This window comes from Crocodylus siamensis, chromosome 2 (assembly GCF_052110815.1).
Source record: "Crocodylus siamensis isolate JL-2025a chromosome 2, ASM5211081v1, whole genome shotgun sequence".
In the NCBI taxonomy this organism is placed as follows: Eukaryota; Metazoa; Chordata; order Crocodylia; family Crocodylidae; genus Crocodylus; species Crocodylus siamensis.
Genome location: NC_143396.1, coordinates 167927826 through 167945252, shown reverse-complemented (window position 1 = coordinate 167945252; position 17427 = coordinate 167927826). Strand labels below are relative to the sequence as shown.

The 17427-nt window shown below is 46.0% G+C and overlaps 1 protein-coding gene across 1 annotated transcript; it reads right to left on the bottom strand.

Moving 5' to 3' along the window:
- Window positions 1-2838: 2838 nt before the first annotated feature.
- On the bottom strand, window positions 2839-3777 carry LOC149871171 (olfactory receptor 5AR1-like). Its single transcript, XM_090034858.1, has one exon. It carries the CDS (start codon window positions 3775-3777, stop codon window positions 2839-2841), a length of 939 nt encoding a protein of 312 aa, XP_089890984.1.
- Window positions 3778-17427: the final 13650 nt, after the last annotated feature.

The following is a 17427-nucleotide window of genomic DNA, read 5'->3' as shown; positions in this document are numbered from 1 at the left end:
AAAGGAGCACCAGAGAGCAGGTTATTGATGGCTAGAAAATGGTATTTAGAGGTTTACTTTTAGGAGCTGTTTTGTAAATAAAGTAGATATTGCGTTAAAATAATGGTCCAGGGCAACAGCAAGGGTTATTTGATTTCTAAAAGCCTGTTTGTGACAGGTTTTTTTTTTTTTTCCAAGGCCCACTGTGTCTGACACAGGCAAGCTGCAAGCAGACACATGCTGGAAACTGAAGCCATGTGCCACTGTTCCATAGCAGAGATAAGGGACTCTGCCACATTGGCCAAGTCACAGTACCCACTGCAAAGCTTTTAAGATTTCTGGTGTTGGCAGATGAACCAAATTCAGAGGAGACTGGTAAAAGCTCAAATTAAGATGTGTGCATGTGATAGGTTTGTGAAACAAAGGAATTTGCTGACAGGACAGGATGTGGACACTATGATGACCACAGGGAGACCAATCAACAATGCCAGAAATGAAGAGTCATTGGGAGGGGATAAACAATACAAAACAAGGGATTTCAGAGGAACAAAGGGATCCTTGACAGGGGAATCTGAAGCTACCATGGACAGAGGGCACACCACCAGCTGCTCTCACCCACCCCACTGGTAGAGCACCTGCCAGCCTCTCCACTGGGTGAGCCCCCTGCCTGTGGGACTCACCATTACATTCACACCCACAGTAGTGTGGCCAGATGCCAGGGTGCTGGGCATCTGTCCCTGGGCTCCACCCCGCAAGTCCCTCCACCCCAGTGTTCCCCTGCCAGGAAGGGTACACAGAGCACTGTATATAGCCTGCACAGAGAAAAGGATGCTTTACTGGTGATGGGTGGGGTGGTGAGTTAAGGGGATCTGTGGGTCAAGGGAAGGTTTATGTGGTTTAGGGGGGAGTGAGGAATAGGGTCTTGCTGGGGAGGTAAGGGGACAGGGGGGAGGTAAGGGGACAGGGTCTGTGTTTCCGGAGGAGAATAAAGTGATTTTCTGAAAACTGTCCACAGTGAATGTCATGCTGGGTCTGTGTGGTGGGCCTGGGGCTGGCTATCTAGGTGGCCTACAGAGGGGAGTGCAAGAGGAGGTGGTCCACCAGCACCTCTTGCACCCAGCACTCTGGCACCCCATTGCCAGGTGTGTGGCTTATCTACGGCCTTGGTGGGGGGCTGTCACTGTCACCACTGCCACTGCTGGTGGTCCCAGTGCCAGGTGCCCTCCACCCATTACACCTTCTCTGCCCAGGCATCACAAAAGAACTCCTCACACAGGCTGCAGCAATGACATGGGGCAGTGGTGGCCTCTGTGACCTCAAGTTGGGCAGTGAGAGTCTACCAGTATCCCTTCAGATGCCCAAATGTACACTTCACCAGTGCATGGGTCTGGCCCAGAAATCTGTTGAAATATGCCTGGTAGGGGGCCAGCTGGTGGTGTAGAGCCACGTGAGTCAGGGGAAGAGTGGGTTGCCCACTCTCCACCAGGGCTGGCAGGGTAGATTTCCAGAAGACACTGGCATCGTGTACTCTGCCTGCACAGCTTTTTCTCACATTTGTGAAGGTACCTCAGTGGTCAAAAACATCTTTCAGCATGCCGGAGTGAAAGCCCCACCCACTATAGTAGGGACGGTCGCTGTGGGGTGGGCAGGTCATGGGGATGTTGGTCCCATCCAGGGCCCTGATGAACTGGGGGAAGTCTATGGTGTGGAACCCCACCACTACCTTCAGGGGATTGTGGACCTGGAGCAAAGTGTGCCCCAGCACATCCTGGAAGGTACTGCAGACCTCTAGGGTGGCCTCTCTGGTGCTCACCTTGCCCAGACCAAAAAGGTAGCTGATACAGTGCAGGATGGTGAGCATGACCAGCTTGAGCAGGGGTATGGACATCCAGGTCCCCATGAGGAAAGGGTAATCATATGGAAATGGCCTACTGCTCCAGGTGCAGAGGGAGCTAATGAAGGATCTCCTGGAAAGTGGCCAGGTCACCCAAAAGGACTCCAGCCACTGCTCATTGTGCTAGATGATGTGCAGTAGCAGAGCACAGCAACCGGGGTGGCAATCAGGAGCCCAAGGCTTGGGTCTTCATTGCCAGGACCTGGGGTGGAGCAGCCATCACATGATGGGCACAGACTCTGGTGACAGAGTAGTAGGGAGCTGTGCTGGCATGCTGAGCCTGCTCTGGGCCAAAAAGGCAGGTGGCCAAGGAGCACTACATGGGGATGGCTTTTAAAGAGGACCTGTGGCCATGTGGCCAGAGCCTCCACCTCCCCCTGACTGCTGCAGGGGGTAGCACAGGGCCAGAGGAGTCTGGGAGCAGGCTAGTGCCAGGAAGGGCATATCTACTCCCAAATGGCTGAATCTGTAAATGCCTTCCCAGGGCAGGTTTACTCCTCACTAAATTATTGTACAGTAAACCTATATAGCACTAATTGCACATGCAGATCTGCCCAGTATCTCCTAAATCAATACCTATTAGAAAGTAGGACATTTTACAAATACCTGCAAATTTTCTAAAGGCTGCCCACAATTGGAGGCAGATGCTAAGAAGTACTCATTTCCCACTTAAGCACCTGAGTTAGAGTGCTTAATTTCTATCTGTTCTCACTGAGACCAGGGGTCAAGACTTTTTTTAATTTGTGGAGTGTTTATATGGGACTTGAGCACTTTGAAAAATCTGGCAATGTGCTAAGGCACCAAACTAGGAGTAGCATGGTCCTTTGCAAGATTTGCTTTTTCCATCTTTTTGTTACAAAACACCCAATTTAGATTATTCTCAGAAATCAAGAATTGGAAGTAGAGAATTCACTAATCAATAAGTCTTCCATTTACTGATAGTGAAACAGTCTCAGGATTTACATTCATTGAAAAAATACCTTCCTGCCTATCAGCCGCTTAAATGCCTCTTTTACTTCTTTGTTCCTCAGACTGTAGATCAAGGGGTTCAACATGGGGATTCCCAGGGTATAAAACACAGAAATTATTTTGTCTTGATCCATAGAGTACTTTGAATTTGGTCGTAAATACATGAAAGAGCCTGTTCCATAGAGAATGGTAACAGCCAAAAGATGGGAAGCACAGGTAGAAAAGGCTTTGTTTCTGCCCTGTGTGGAATTCATCCTTAGAACAGCGGATATAATGTATATGTAAGACACCAGGATGATTAGGATAGTAGATGTGACAACCACAGTAGCACAAGTGAAATGAATAATATCTGTGACATGCGCTGAAGAACATGATAGCTTCAGGATGGGAGGCACATCACAGAAAAAGTGATTGATGATGTTGGAATCACAGAAGGACAAGCGAAATATAAATATTGTTTGAATTGATGAGTACAAGCAGCTTATGAAGTATGAACTGAGAACCAGCAGCATGCAGAATGGTTTGGACATGATGACACTGTAGAGCAGTGGGTTGCAGATGGCTGTGAATCGGTCATATGCCATCACTGCCAACAGGTAGCATTCACAGGACAAAGCAATGCAGAACAAGAAGAATTGCAAAGCACAACCAGAGAATGAAATGACTTTTCTCTCTCTGACCAAAGTCATGAGTGTGCTGGGAGCAATGACAGTGGAGTATCCAATGTCCAGGAGGGCCAAGTTGCTGATGAAAAAGTACATGGGAGTGTGAAGCTGCGAGTCTATTCTAATTAACATGATCATCCCAAGGTTTCCCAATAGGATCAGCAGGTAGATGAAGAGAAAGACTGTAAAGAAGAAGATCTGCAGCTTTGGGTTCTCCGTGAATCCCAGAAGTATAAACTCAGTTACTGTAGTACGATTCATGTCTGCCATTTATCCTAAACATGCTTTCCTATGTATTTGAGAAAGTGATGATTAACCTAAAAGAGAATATAAAAGTGAGAATAACATCTCAATGAAACATGATTCAAGCATGAACTTCAAGTCTTATCATCCATGTGTACTTCATATGGTTTACTGATATTCAATAGTGGAGACACCATATAAAGGTTTAAGGATTTGTCACTGACTGCAGTGTACCAGAGATAGCTCTTTGCCCCAGGTAGTAGAGGTTCCTGCTCACATATTTAGATACCCAAGTTCATCCACATGGGTTGCACTATCACTGGGGACTGATACTCTTTACACAGCAAAATAGTAATCAATGTGAGAAAAAATGTGAGGTAGCGATCCTGATACACTTTCCATTATAGGACTGACATAATTTTAGAAAGGTAATACTTACTGAACATGCTGACATACCACTGTTACGTGTTCCTGGAGAGGTCAAACAAGAAGTCCCTGCCTCACACAAGTAAGTTTCTCTCTCCACTCTTTATACAGAAATAGTGTCTCTGCTCTTAAAGGTTCAAAGCAATGTCCATGTCAAGTCAAGTGTTACCCCGTTGCCTATCAGGGCATTATATGAGTCCTTAAATCCAGCCCCATTATTGCAGGCGATCATGTTTTATAATCATTCTCATCTTAAATATATAATCATTCTCTTTTTCCTCCCATATTGAAAACCTTTTATGGAACCTCTGTCCTCTGATTATTAGAAACCTTTTTCTACTTCCCGGTCTACAGGTATTTATGGACAGCTTCCCTCCATCCCCACTGCTGACATTAAATTTTATAGTTTAAATGTTTTTTTGTCCCCTGCTTCCTGTTTACTTCTCTAAAGTATTTAGAGGGGGGTAACCATACTCCTGTCAGTTTTCATTCTTTAAACTAAATAAGCCAAGTTCTTTTAGTCTTCTCTGATGTGACAAATTCTCTATTTCCCATGAGCATCCACATAACTCCTTTGCAACTGTTTCTAATCAATCCTTCCTTTTTAACATGGATGGACACATATGTACACAGTATTTCAGATGATGTTCTATGAGTACACACAATCACAATAATCCTCCTTTACCCTGATTTGGAAATATCTTGCTTGTTACAACCTAGGATTATATTTTCCTTTTTACTGTCCATATCTCATTGATGTTTTGTAGTCATCTTGATGATTAAATAATACACCTAGCTCCTTCTTCTCATTTGTCTCCAGATGATGAGCTACTCATCTGTAGGTGATTTTGTTTGGTTTTTATTTTGTTTTTTATTAGTATCCAAGATTTTATTAATAATTATTACCAACTTGGACAACTGAAAATGCACCCAAATGTTGTACCATTAGCAAATGTCTCTCTTAAAAACTAACACTAAACTCATGAATAAAAATGTGAAGTAATTCCTATTCCAAGACCAAAACCACTATTTGAGGAATTTCAGCCCTGTACATTACTTTTCAGCATTACCTTTCATCATGTCACCTTTAGCTATCTCTAACCCACTTCAAATTCTTCTCCTAATTCCCAACTTTTCAATTTTAATTAACCGTTCTGCATGAGGAAACAAATCAACTACTTTACTGAAGACCACATAAATTGCATTCCTTTTGTTTGAAGAAATCTATTAGAGAAACACTGAAGTGAATCAATCATTAATCATTTGATCTTAAATTATTTTCTATAAATATTTCTTATATCTCTTCACTATTTACCGTTATCAAGTCTAAAATAAAATTTGTTCTTTTAGCCTCAATAGTATTCTCTTGAATACATTTGCTGGATAGCGTGTCTAGAAATATCTGGACCTTTCATTATAAGCAACACTGTTTTTCCCAAGCTGTAACTAGGAAGTTAAACTCTTCTCCAATTACACAATTCAGGTTAGATTCCCCCCCTCCCAAACTTTTAAAAAAATGCTAAAAAATCTCACTTTGTGTCTTAATCTAACCTTGGGGGTCTGTAGCATCCTGCCAGCACGGCACCAGTAGAACTCGTGTCACAAATCTGTCTCAAAATGATTTTTACCAAACAGATTTCATGCAAGCTATCCTTTCTTATTTCTCTGCAATCTATCACATCATTAATATATTAATCCTGTGACACCACACTTATTTCCATGTTTCCTGAACAATGCTTGTTTTTCAATATCTGTTTTAGTCATGACTGCTTTTCTACCATTTGACTGCTATCCCTTATGTCTATTTTCATGCTCTGTACTGGTAGCTGTAATTGCTTCATTTTGCTAATGAGGTTCTAACATTTCCATTTTTTTGTTATCAACCACACTTTCTTACTTGGGTTTAGGTACAATTGTGTCACTATCTGCATTGCTAATGTCTAGCTAATTTCTGTTCCCATCTACATTGGTACTTTCTTACTGTCTTAGTACTTTGAGCTCTAACAAAATGCAAATCCCTAAGAACCAGAAAATACAGAAGTAAGCCCATAACATGCCCTTGGCTTAGGAATAAGCACAAGGAGTTATCTTCAAGCAGCACAGCTAAGTTTACTGTTTTAGTTGTATCCACACCTAATGGTGGAAGGATTGGACTGAAGAGTTTGACAGAGTTGTGACTGTGATATGTAGTCATCTGGGTGATCTTTCTATATGTGCATGTCTGTGCCTTTCTGTGTTACCCAATGAATAAAATTAATACAGGAACTGTTGTACCCTTCAAGATCTGCTATGCCTCTTCATTGTGTAGCCCATGTCAGTAGCTGAGCAGAGAAGTCTTTGGCCATGGATGTTGTCAGTTGTTCAGTATGAAAGATGAAGTAAGTCTTGACATTTGTGATGGTTAATTGACTATATAGTGTTAAATAGCATTGTATAAGTGAAGGGATTGTAAAACAGGGGGAAGTGTTTGTATAGTATGGCCTGTGTGGTCCTTTTTAAATATCAAGCTACAGTTAGCTACAGAAAAAGACTGAGTGATCATGTGCATTATTGGCATACAAGGGTATCATTCAGAGATGGAAGACCTAAGGTTGCATAGGTCTTCACTTGAACCATATTTCCTTTTCTTCCTGCTGTGTTTTTGAAAAAGTTGAAGAACTAGGGAGGGAGCAAAACACCATCAAGCAAACTAAACACCATGTTTAAAAACATTGGTCATTTCTTAGCTTTTTGGAGAAAAAAGGCAAAGCGAAACACCCCCCGCCACCCCCCCCCCAACCTGCTCTTTGTAAAAGTTAGGAATCATTTACACAGTTGTGATTATCATGGGGATCCGCTCTGAAGATGCCATTCTGGCTTAGTAAAAGCAAAGAAGTGTAAGAGACTCTCCCCCAATCTGTAAATGGTTTGAGAGTGGAATGGAAATTGTGGTTGTTCATTTGAAATACAAGGAATGTGCAGTTGCTAAGAGGGCTGGCATAAGAAACCACAGAGCTTGTATGCACCTCAGACCCATAACAGTTTTATTAATTCATTTCTCCCACCATCTCCTACAACATATTCTCCCCTGCCATCTTTACTATGATCACCCTTAAGTCATTAGCACTTCAGAAAATACATACCTTTAGTCCCTGGGTTATGTGGCCAAATCTATGTAAATGAACTAGGCCTACTTTAAAAGTTTTACCTTTGAATAGCATACATATATAACATATATAGTAACATACGTAAGATCCCTGATCCTGGTGTAACCAAATCTCCCCTATCTATGCTTCTGTCCCATACAGCCTAGCCCTTTCCCTATCCCTGCAGCCAATGCCTCTACCCCACCTCTTTTACATAAACCTGTAAAGGCTGTGTGTATAAAGGAGGTTAATAAGGTTCAGTTTTGATCTGATCTTGAATGGATATACTTTAGGTTCAAAGCTACTCTTCCATACAAGTTATGCACTCACCCCTTCACAGTGATTAGATAGAAAGTGATTCAACAACTCTGTCTTAACATGCTCAGTGTAATCTATTTTGATTATCAGCATATGGTGTGGGCTTATCCAGAGACCTTAACTCTCCTTTTGAAGACCAGGTGAAATACTGTTCCCTTAAAGGCATAGTGGATTTTTTTATGCTGTAAGGAGTACATGTCATATATTTCATAGTATGTATGCAAAATAAACACCACAACTCCATACACAGGTGTGCACAAAACTTCAGCAGACTCCATTAAACTTAAGAAATGTAAAGAATTTTTGTGTGGCTAAATATCAGGAATTCCTAAAGTAACTCAAAATTTGTACTGGCCTCATCCTACACTCCCACCAGGTGCACAACGTTTCACTGAAATTTGAAACTCCTTCGAGGAGTTTTAGTTTGCTGCCCTTACAACCTTGGAGCAAAGCACTGGGCTCCATGCAGCTCCACAGCTCTGCAGAAAACCCTGCAGGCAGCCTGACAGCAGTCTGGGAAAGCAGCTCCGCCCAAGAAAAGTGGCAAGCCTGATCTTTCCCCCTCCCCAGAGCCTGCTTGCCTGCCTGAGTTTTATGGGGGCTCAGTGCTTCCCTCCATGGCTGTGGTGGCCTGGGACTGCCCGAGCCAAGTGCCTGCTGGCGGGTGCCGCCTTGGGGGGCTGCCACTACCACGGAGGGAAGCACCAGCCCCCTCTTCAACCCAGGGCTCATTGTGTCCACCAGCAGCTTGCCCTCCCTACCGGAGAGGCTGGTAAGTCAGTGGGGTGTGTGCACAACATGGAGGTTTAATCAACCCTAAATTGAAGCAGTGTTTTTTAAAAACCCACCACTTCAATTTAGGGCCCCTATTTTGTCTACACATACTTACAGTTACTACTGCAAAAAAGTAATTCATGCAAATAACAAATAAAGTTTTTATTCAGACCTGAACTAAGGAATCCCATGGACAAGTGAACCCATACATAGATACTATTGTTTTGATGGACCTGTACAAAGCAGATAAATTTGCATGCCAATTTTAGCAAGACTGTTGATTGGACAAAATGCTATTTGAGATCCAAAATGAAGTGTGCTAGTGTTTAATATCAGGAAGATTTTCAGTAAAAGTAGAAGGATATTTATTGAAGTGAAACATTTGTAACCAAAACCTAGTGAGGACCTTGAAATGCTCCCTTTCGTGCAGTCACTTGCACTTTTGATAGTGTGCCCGTCTTACCTTATTAATCACCTGCACTTCTCCCAACCCTGAAGTCATACTCCCTCTTTCCCTTATTCCTGTGCTAAACAAACATAAACCTCAGGTCAGTATTGTGAGTGCACCGATCTGGTCTTCCTGTGAATTGGCTTGAAATCAGAAGTTTCCAATCATAGAAACCAAAACAAAATAGTTGTTTTCATGTCTGTGGAGCCAGATGGCTGAAACCTACCTGTAGAAAGGAGTTATCTGCTGTTCTTGGCTTTGAAGGAGATCGTGTTTAGAGGCTCTTAAAGTTGTTATATGCTTGTTTAAATGACATTCAGGGATAAACTCCTTAGAGGAGAAAGGCATTCTGAGGTCAGGGTGAGTGCATACAAGATTATTAAAACATCTTTTGTGTCCCCTGAGAATAACTCTACATAAATGTGCTGTATCCAAAAGTTGTGCAAATCGCCTAGGTTTTTTAAAACACTTTACTAATTTTCAAATGAAAATGGCTTCTCAGCCCCAGCATCTATCTGAAGAAGTGCAAGGAGACATACATATAGAAAAAAGAATCACCAATCAAAAATGTTTCTTTTTCACCCTTTGACAATGACCACTGTATTGCTAAAAATCTGACACCATTTTGAGATGCATACAAATTAATCCCCCCAAATAGTTGAGATTAAAATGCATTGTATTGCAGCCTTGGGATTTTTATGATAGTCTCAAAGAGTTGCAGGGAGTGGCATCAATTTGAGCTACATGACAAGTGCTTAAATCTAGTTTCAGGTGCTAATTAGTGGACAATTCAGGGTTTAAGAACTCAAGGAGTCACCCAAAATTGTCGGACCCTTGGAATCTTTCATTTAAGTGCTGCAACACCTTAATACAAATTGTTCAGTCCAAGAATCTAAGTAAGCAGGATTAGGCAGCTAAACTCCCAGGACAATCAATAAGGAGAGTTAAGCACCACAAAGTGGAATTCAGAGAACTCAGAGCTGAAGAGGGGAACCATATATAAAAAGTCTAATCTCCCACCCCTGTTTAGGATTCAGCACTTAAATCAGGGCTGTACAGAAGCTTAGGTTCCATACATTTAACACAGTAGTTACAGCACTTGTATAGTTGTAAGAGATTTGGGTTTTAGCACCCCCCCCCAAAGGAATTTATATTTAAATTTCCAATTTGGGGGTTTGTTATATATTACATTTAGCGCCTTGTTACACATTACACTGTGAGGTTCACAACTTTTGATCAGGGCTTGAGTTTGGAGCAGTCACACATTCAAGCCAACAAGGGCCTGGAGAAATGAAAGGTCAGAATCTCTGGCCCTGCCCATGGGATTGTGATTTCTCCCTATCCCCAGGGCTCGCTGTCTGTCCCTGGGACTTCCTCCCTACACCATGCTTACTTGTGGCTGCCTGTGTTGCCTGTCCCAGGGAGCAGGTATGGAAGGTGTAGCATGCATCCCCAAGGGGGCAGGGCTGCTTGGCAGTGACCAGGGGTCTGGAGTACTGGGAGGGATGAGGCCAGGAGGTGGGCAGTGGGCTCACTCCAGACCAGCAGGGGAGTGGGGTTGGGTTGGGTGTTTACACTAAGGTGTAGAGGGACTATACCTTAGTGTAACACAATCTGGATAGCACAGATGAGAAATAATCCTGTCCTGGAGTGCTATCACTTCGAGCCACATGAGTGCTTAAATCTAGATTCAGGTGTTAATCTGTTGACAATCCAAGGTTTAAGAACTCCAGGAGTCACCCAAAATTACCATTTAACAAGGCTCTTATATTTACATTGTAGTAAGTATTAATACAACTGATTTTCAGGTCTCAACCCTCAGATCATGCTGCAGCAGGTTCAGGACTCTCCTGTGGTTCCAGAACTCAGGCATAAAATCAGAAGACTTTCAAGTCTCAAGTCTGGTCTCACATTTGTGCTGATTCAAGACTCCTGATTGACAGTACTTAAGAGCAGAACTCTCCAGCAAATCTATTTAGATATTTTAATGCACATTTTACACTTTTTATTATTCACAAACATGAATATAATGAAAAAAAAACATTCATTCTACTGCCTTGCACTTAGGACAGTAGAATCCCATGAACAGTACAAGCCTGGGACTGACTGGCTAAGCAGCAACTCTGCAGAAGAGGACCAGGGGGTTGCAGTGGACACTAGGCTGCATATGAGTCAATGGTGTGCTCTTGTTGCCAAGAAGGCAGCAGCATAGTGAGGTGCATTAGTAGACACTTTGCCAGCAAATTGAGGGAAGTGATTATTCCCCTCTATTCTGCACTGGTGAGGCCACATCTAGAGTACTGTGTCCAGTTTTAGGCCCCCACTATACAACAGATGTGGATAAGTTGCAGAGAGTCCAACAGAGGGCTATTTAAAAGGTCTGGGGGCTGGGACATATGACTTCTGAGGAGAGGCTGAGTTACTGGGTTTATTTAATATGCAGAAGAGAAGACTGAGAGGGGTTTGATAGCAGACTTTAAGTCCCTGAAGCGTGGTTCCAAAGAGGATGGAACTAGACTGTTGTCAGTGGTGACAAATGTCAGAACAAGGAACAGGTCTCAAGCTGTAGCAAGGGAGGTTTATGTTGGATATTAGGAAAATCTTTCTCATGAGGAAGATGGTGAAGCACTGGAAGAAGTTATATACAGAGGTGATGGAATCTCCATCCTTAGAGGTTTTTAAGGCCTGGCTAGAATGATCTATGAGGGAGGGTCATGCTTTGAGCAGGGGTTGAACTAGATGCCCTCCTGAGGTCCCTGCCAACCCTAATTTTCTATCATTCTATGGTTCTAGAACCAAGGATCTCTAGGACTCCAGGTGAATGCCCCAGTCTCTAATAGAGTTGGGACACAGGAACAGGAGACAAATGCCCCTGTTACTTTCAGAGACAAAGAGACAGATGACTTGGGCCAGCATGGAAATACACAATCAAGAGCAGAAAAGAAGGAGTAGCTTCATAACTGCAGGAAAGCTACAGGATGCTTAGCTGGAGTGACTGTGTAAAAGGCAGATGTTGCAAGGGCTGAGCTCCAGGCATTGTGTTAAACAGCAGCTGCAGCTCCTGTTATACCGAGTAGAGCCAAGGAGCAAAAAATCTGGCTTGGCTGCAAAGCAGTGCTGATTAGGAGGAGCTAGCCGAAGCATTGTGAGCCTGCTGAATAACAGGCAGATGAGATGCTTTACTGTGCTGTAGAGCAGTTTACTGTACAGTAAGCATATGCATCTACACATACAGATGCTTACTGCTCAGTAAACAGTTCTATTCGTGAGTAAATCTGCCACCTGCAAATGCAAGTAGCAAATTTACCCATGAATAGTAACTGCACAATTGCGCACATATAGATGCTGACCAGAAACAAATTTGCTCCCTGTCAGCCTCACCACTAGGGGGCCAACATCACCTCAGCCTCAAGGCCCCAGAGCTGGAAGCCTCTTCTTCCTCAGAGCTGGGCCAGCTCTGTGCCAGCCCGAGCCCGAGCCCCAGCCCCGAATTCCTCAGAGCTGGAACCCAGGGGAAGTGCAGGCATCTTATGACCACAACAGGCCACTGCATCCCACAGCACAGGCTGCAGTGCAGCTGAAGCATTCTGCCCCCATACTGGCAGTGCTCCCTGGAACTGCAGTGCCACATGGCTGCCAGGCCCACACCATCCAGCCTTGCAGGGTGCTACAGGCAATTGCCAGGCCTGGCAGCACCTGAGCCCAGCTGCAGCCAGCTTGTGGCCACCAGGTCCACCTCCAGCTGGCCACAGACAACCTGCATCAGCTTGTCCAGACCCTGCAGCTGTTGCCTGTCACCACCTAACCACATGCCTGCCAGTCCTATGATGTGCCCCTGTGTACTCAAGCATGGGTGGCCTGTCCGAGCTGCTACTACAGCCTGGCATCTGCAATAATGTGTCACCAGGGGAGGGCCCCTCGGGTCATCAACAGCCCATCCTGTCAAGCTCCTCACACCCAGCATCATCCAGAAGCTCTGGAATCCCAGGGCAGCCTGACCTATCAATTCACCTACAAGACCAGGCCAGCCACAGAACCACTGGCCATCAACAGCTCCCTGGAGTGAGGCCCTGTCTAGGCAGCCAGATGCTGCATCCCTGTGATCAAAGGCACTGTCAGCAGCCATACACTCCTTGATGCCAACAGAGACTGACCCTAACTTCCAGGCATACCAGCCACATCCACCTGGTAAGCCCTGCACTGGGGGGAGGCCCTCCACCCTGTCTCCGCTCTTGCTCCTGCCGCAGTCCTGGGTCCACTCCATGCCTGGCCTGCCCATGCTCCCCTGGCCTCCAGTTCTACTCCTACAGCATGCAGGGAGGGGGAAAAAGTACTAAACTTTACTGAGCATCCTGCGCCCCCACAGATAGGTGGTCATGGGCCTCTCACATGCCAAGGAATATGATGATGCGGGCAGTGATGTCCTTCTCAAATGTGCGTGGCAGGAACATATAGCGCAGTTACAGGTAGCCCTCCAGGCAGCTCTCGAGATCATGGGTCAGGGCAGTCTTGCCCTCTGCACCATCCTAGCTCAGGGCCTTGTGCCAAGTATGCAGGTGTGCCCAGGGCACCATGGCCATCAGCAGCAGCAGGGCTTAGTGGTTCAAGCACCATTTGGTCTGTGCAAACAGCTCCTCTCACTGCACTCTGGAAACTAGCAGCAGAGGTATGCTTAGGGTGTGGCACTGTCAAGGGTGGGGGAGGAGGCTCACTGGAGTTGGTGACTCCCTGGAGAGGCCCTCTGTGGGGAGGGCAGAGGGGCTGAGAGCTCCATGTCCCAGTTGTCCAGGAGTGCCCCAGCCCTGAGATCGAGCACCATGGGCTTGGTGTGGCAGGAAGTCACCTTTGTTTCTCCCCAGAATATCTGGTCTGTAACAATTTGATTAGGATGGGCCCAGCAGAGGAGACACACCCTTACCCTATCTCTTTAGGTAACCTGAGATGGATACATTCCTGAGGGATGGGGGGAAACCTGCTTCCTCTGCCTATGTGACTGGTATCATCTATCTGGGTGAGGGACATCTACCTGGTGGGCTAGAGTCTGCCCAGCAACTAGTGATGTATTTCAAATTGGTTGGCCAACAGCCAACAGGTCCTGGCCTCCATTGAACCAGGTGAACAAGGTCACAGGGGCTTTATAAGTTAAGACTGCCCAGAAGGAGGGGGCAGCAGCTATGTGGGGGACACAGATTTAGAGAGGAGCCTTACCATCTGAAACTGGCTCCATCGCCCATAACTCATGAGCTAGGAACAGCCTGCCTCCAGAGGTAAGCTCCAACAGCCTCTGAATGATGCTTGTGAGTAAGCTACTCAAGATCTGGTTAGATATATAGCTGGCAGTAACTCAGATTGTGATCAAAAGGCTACCTCAGCCAGAATGTTTTGCTGTATGGGATTTTTATGATATTGCTGTATCTTGTACCCTATTTCCACCCTACCCCCTGTATTCAATAAAGTTCTCCTTTGTAACTGGTGTAGGAGACTTATTGAGGGGTGGGCTTAATTATACCTAGGAGGCCCCTTGGGTCTGAAAACTAAGGGACACTATTTTTGGCCCCCAACTTCGGGAAGTGCCCCATGTGCTTGTACTGGGTTGAGCACCCATTGGACTATTAGGCCTGTGTTTTCCCAAGGACACAGAGCTTAAGAGGGTCCCCCCTTGGGGTGGTGGCAGCTTACGTTACCCCTGGACTCTGAGGTGGGGCTTGAAAGGGAGTCTGCCAGGGCATAGGCGCCCCTGGAGAGACACATGGAGTCCAGAAGGTGGACGGGGGTAGAGAGGTGGGAGGCTCAAAGCAGAAGCTCCCCCTACTGGCCCACCACACTTGGTAGCACCACAGCAGGTGGGCTGATCTGTACAAGGAAAAGGGTGAGGAATGGCTCTGGAACCACAGCAGGAGGTGCTGAGAGGAGCCTGACTTGTCCTAGTCTGGGAACGGGGAAGGGGAGGCAGGCTGCCTGCAGCCAGCACCTAGCACCCCACCAGCCCCTGGGGAGTGATTGGCGGGGGCTTGGCCACTAGCTGCCTGGGCCCAGGCCTTCCCAGCCAACTTACCATGTGGGAAGAAATCTCTTCCCCTTCACTCTTTCCCTCACTTGGGTCAGCGCAGGTGACCCTCTCTCTCCTTACTTGCTTCTTGGTTCAGACTGGTCAATCAGGTGACCTAGCCAGAAAAAACTCCTAGGGGGAGAGGGAAGCCCACTCTTCCTTCTGACAGGCATTTTGAAAACTACAAGCAAGCACCCCAAGCAGCTGCCTGGTGATGTCTGTAAATAGAAACCTGGAAACCTGCCAGGAGTTAGGAATTATGTAGGCCAGTCACATCTTAAAAGTGTCACCATATCCAGGCTATGTAAAGATTCAAGTTGCTTTTGTTTGCTCAAAGTGTACTCTGACTTCCTCATTGCACCCCCCATCCCCCTCCTTCTCCCCCTGTTCAGTAAAGATGCTGAGTTACAACCTGTATTGTTGTGCTGCTAAGGGTTCAGGACTTCTGCTCCTTGCCTGGCCAGTGAAGCTTGTTTTTTTTTTCTTTCTATTCTCCTCCAGTTTTTCCTGATGCTATCTAGGGGTGATTTGGGCTGAAAGAAGCACCCAAAAATATTACTGTGGCCAAAACACCCCCAAAGTTCACAGGGTCTGTGTGCTCCAGGCTACAAAGAGCCCTGCCAGAGACCAGTGCCTGGGTGGTGGCAGCATTACTCCAGGCTTGCAGGTGTTCTCCTGGAAGCAGGACAGCCAGCTGTAGGCTCCCCGAGGAAGACTCCCAGACTGAGGTTTTGGGTCTGGCACAGTGAGGCAAGTAGCTCTCTGTAGTAGCACCCCCTACTGTGCCATCACACCATGGTCTGTGGGTACCCATACACACAGAACCCCTGATCTGAGTCTAGGCAGCACACAGCCCCCTAGTACAAAGTATCTTATACCAGAAAAGTTCCAAAATCTCACAAAAAGCCTCTTGTCATGGCTCTGCAGATCTTGCAGCTGCACACCGGTGAGGGGCTCCAGTTGGCAGATGGGATGGCAGATCAGGATAATCCCTATCTTCGGTTGGGGCCCACAAAGGCACCAGCTCCACCAGAAGAAGACCCAGGACTGGAATCTCCTTCTGGGCTGGCTGGTGATAGCATCCGAGAAGTGAATGGCAGACTTATGGACATAGCAAGTAGACAACGTTGTCTGGCAGGAGGCTTGGCAGGCAGAAGATGTGGCTCATGTGGAAGCATGGGACCAGGCAGACCAGCAGTTCAGGGTGAGGCTCCTCACTCTGGAGGAGCATCATAATTGAGGCCAAAGGTGGCAAGGTTGGAGGCCCAGGTGGGCTTGGACAGCCCCAGTGGTGGTGTCCTGGAGCATGTCTTTACCATTCATGCCTGGGTCCAGGCAGAAGGATGGGATCTGGGTGGCAGCTGCGCAGCAGTGGGGAGCCTTGGATGTCATGGTGAGGTCAGCCAGGTGGTCACTGAGTGTGGGGAAGGTAGCAGGGCCCAGACTGCCCTAAGCCAAATAGCAGTCACTGTGGTGGGCCAGCATGCTGGCCAGCAGGAACCTGGGGCACTGGCCATCACTACTACGGGCAGAGACTGGATCAGTTATGTTGTAGGAATGGGGAGGCTGCAGTAAATGAGCTGCTGCATGCTGCCCCTGTACTGTGCGTGCTGCTTTGAGCCAAAAAAGGAACTGACTAGGAAGCAGCTTGCAGAGCTGCTTTTTAAAGATGGCTGCTGGTTGCAGGCTGCTGTGGCCTCCAGCTCCCCCTGGTGGTGGCAGGGACCTATTCCAGGGCTTCAGGAAGCAGGAGCAGGTTGCTGGTAGGAATAGGTTGCTCCTTTGCTCAGGTGAGGCAGGGCCTCGATCTTGGAGCACTGAGGCAGGGCCTGGGGCCCAGACCTGACAGGGAGAAAGAGATAGAAAAACAGGGATTTGGCTGAGACCAAGTGGAGGAAAATACACCCTAATCAGGAGACAGAGTCTAGAGTCAGAAAATCAGGTCAGATAGATGTTACCATAGGATGGGCAGGGTGCACTGAAGGTTTTGTCATCATCTGTGAGGGCAGCAAAACTTCATAAAAGAAACCCATAAAAGAAGTTTTTTAGCACACATCCAAACCACCCTGGCATACAAGCAATATATGGAAGTGTATGGTACAGAAATTCCACTTTGTAAGCAGGTAGAAAACTGCATGGAATAAGTAACCTGTGGTTCAAAACCACCCAGAATTTAAAGAACTAGAAGGCAGACATCAACATCTTTATTATTTTATTAATAAAATGCCATGATTTTTCATCCCTTTTCTTGATTTTGTAGAAACTGACTTTTAATTCTTGAACATCTGTGGGTGCAATGGTGACTGAGTACAGCACAGTCCCCAAACCAGGGCTGAGCAGCTATAACTTTGGCTGTATGCCACATACAGAGGTAGTGAAATAATCACTGTTCAGTGCACAGCTCTCTGTGGAAATTTTAGCTATGCATTCCTTTTGGCACAAGATATATTCATTGAAAAGTAGGGTAATGACACAGAGAAATCACTCCAGCTTTTCACTCCTTTTTATTCATAATAAATCATTCTCAGAATTTGGAT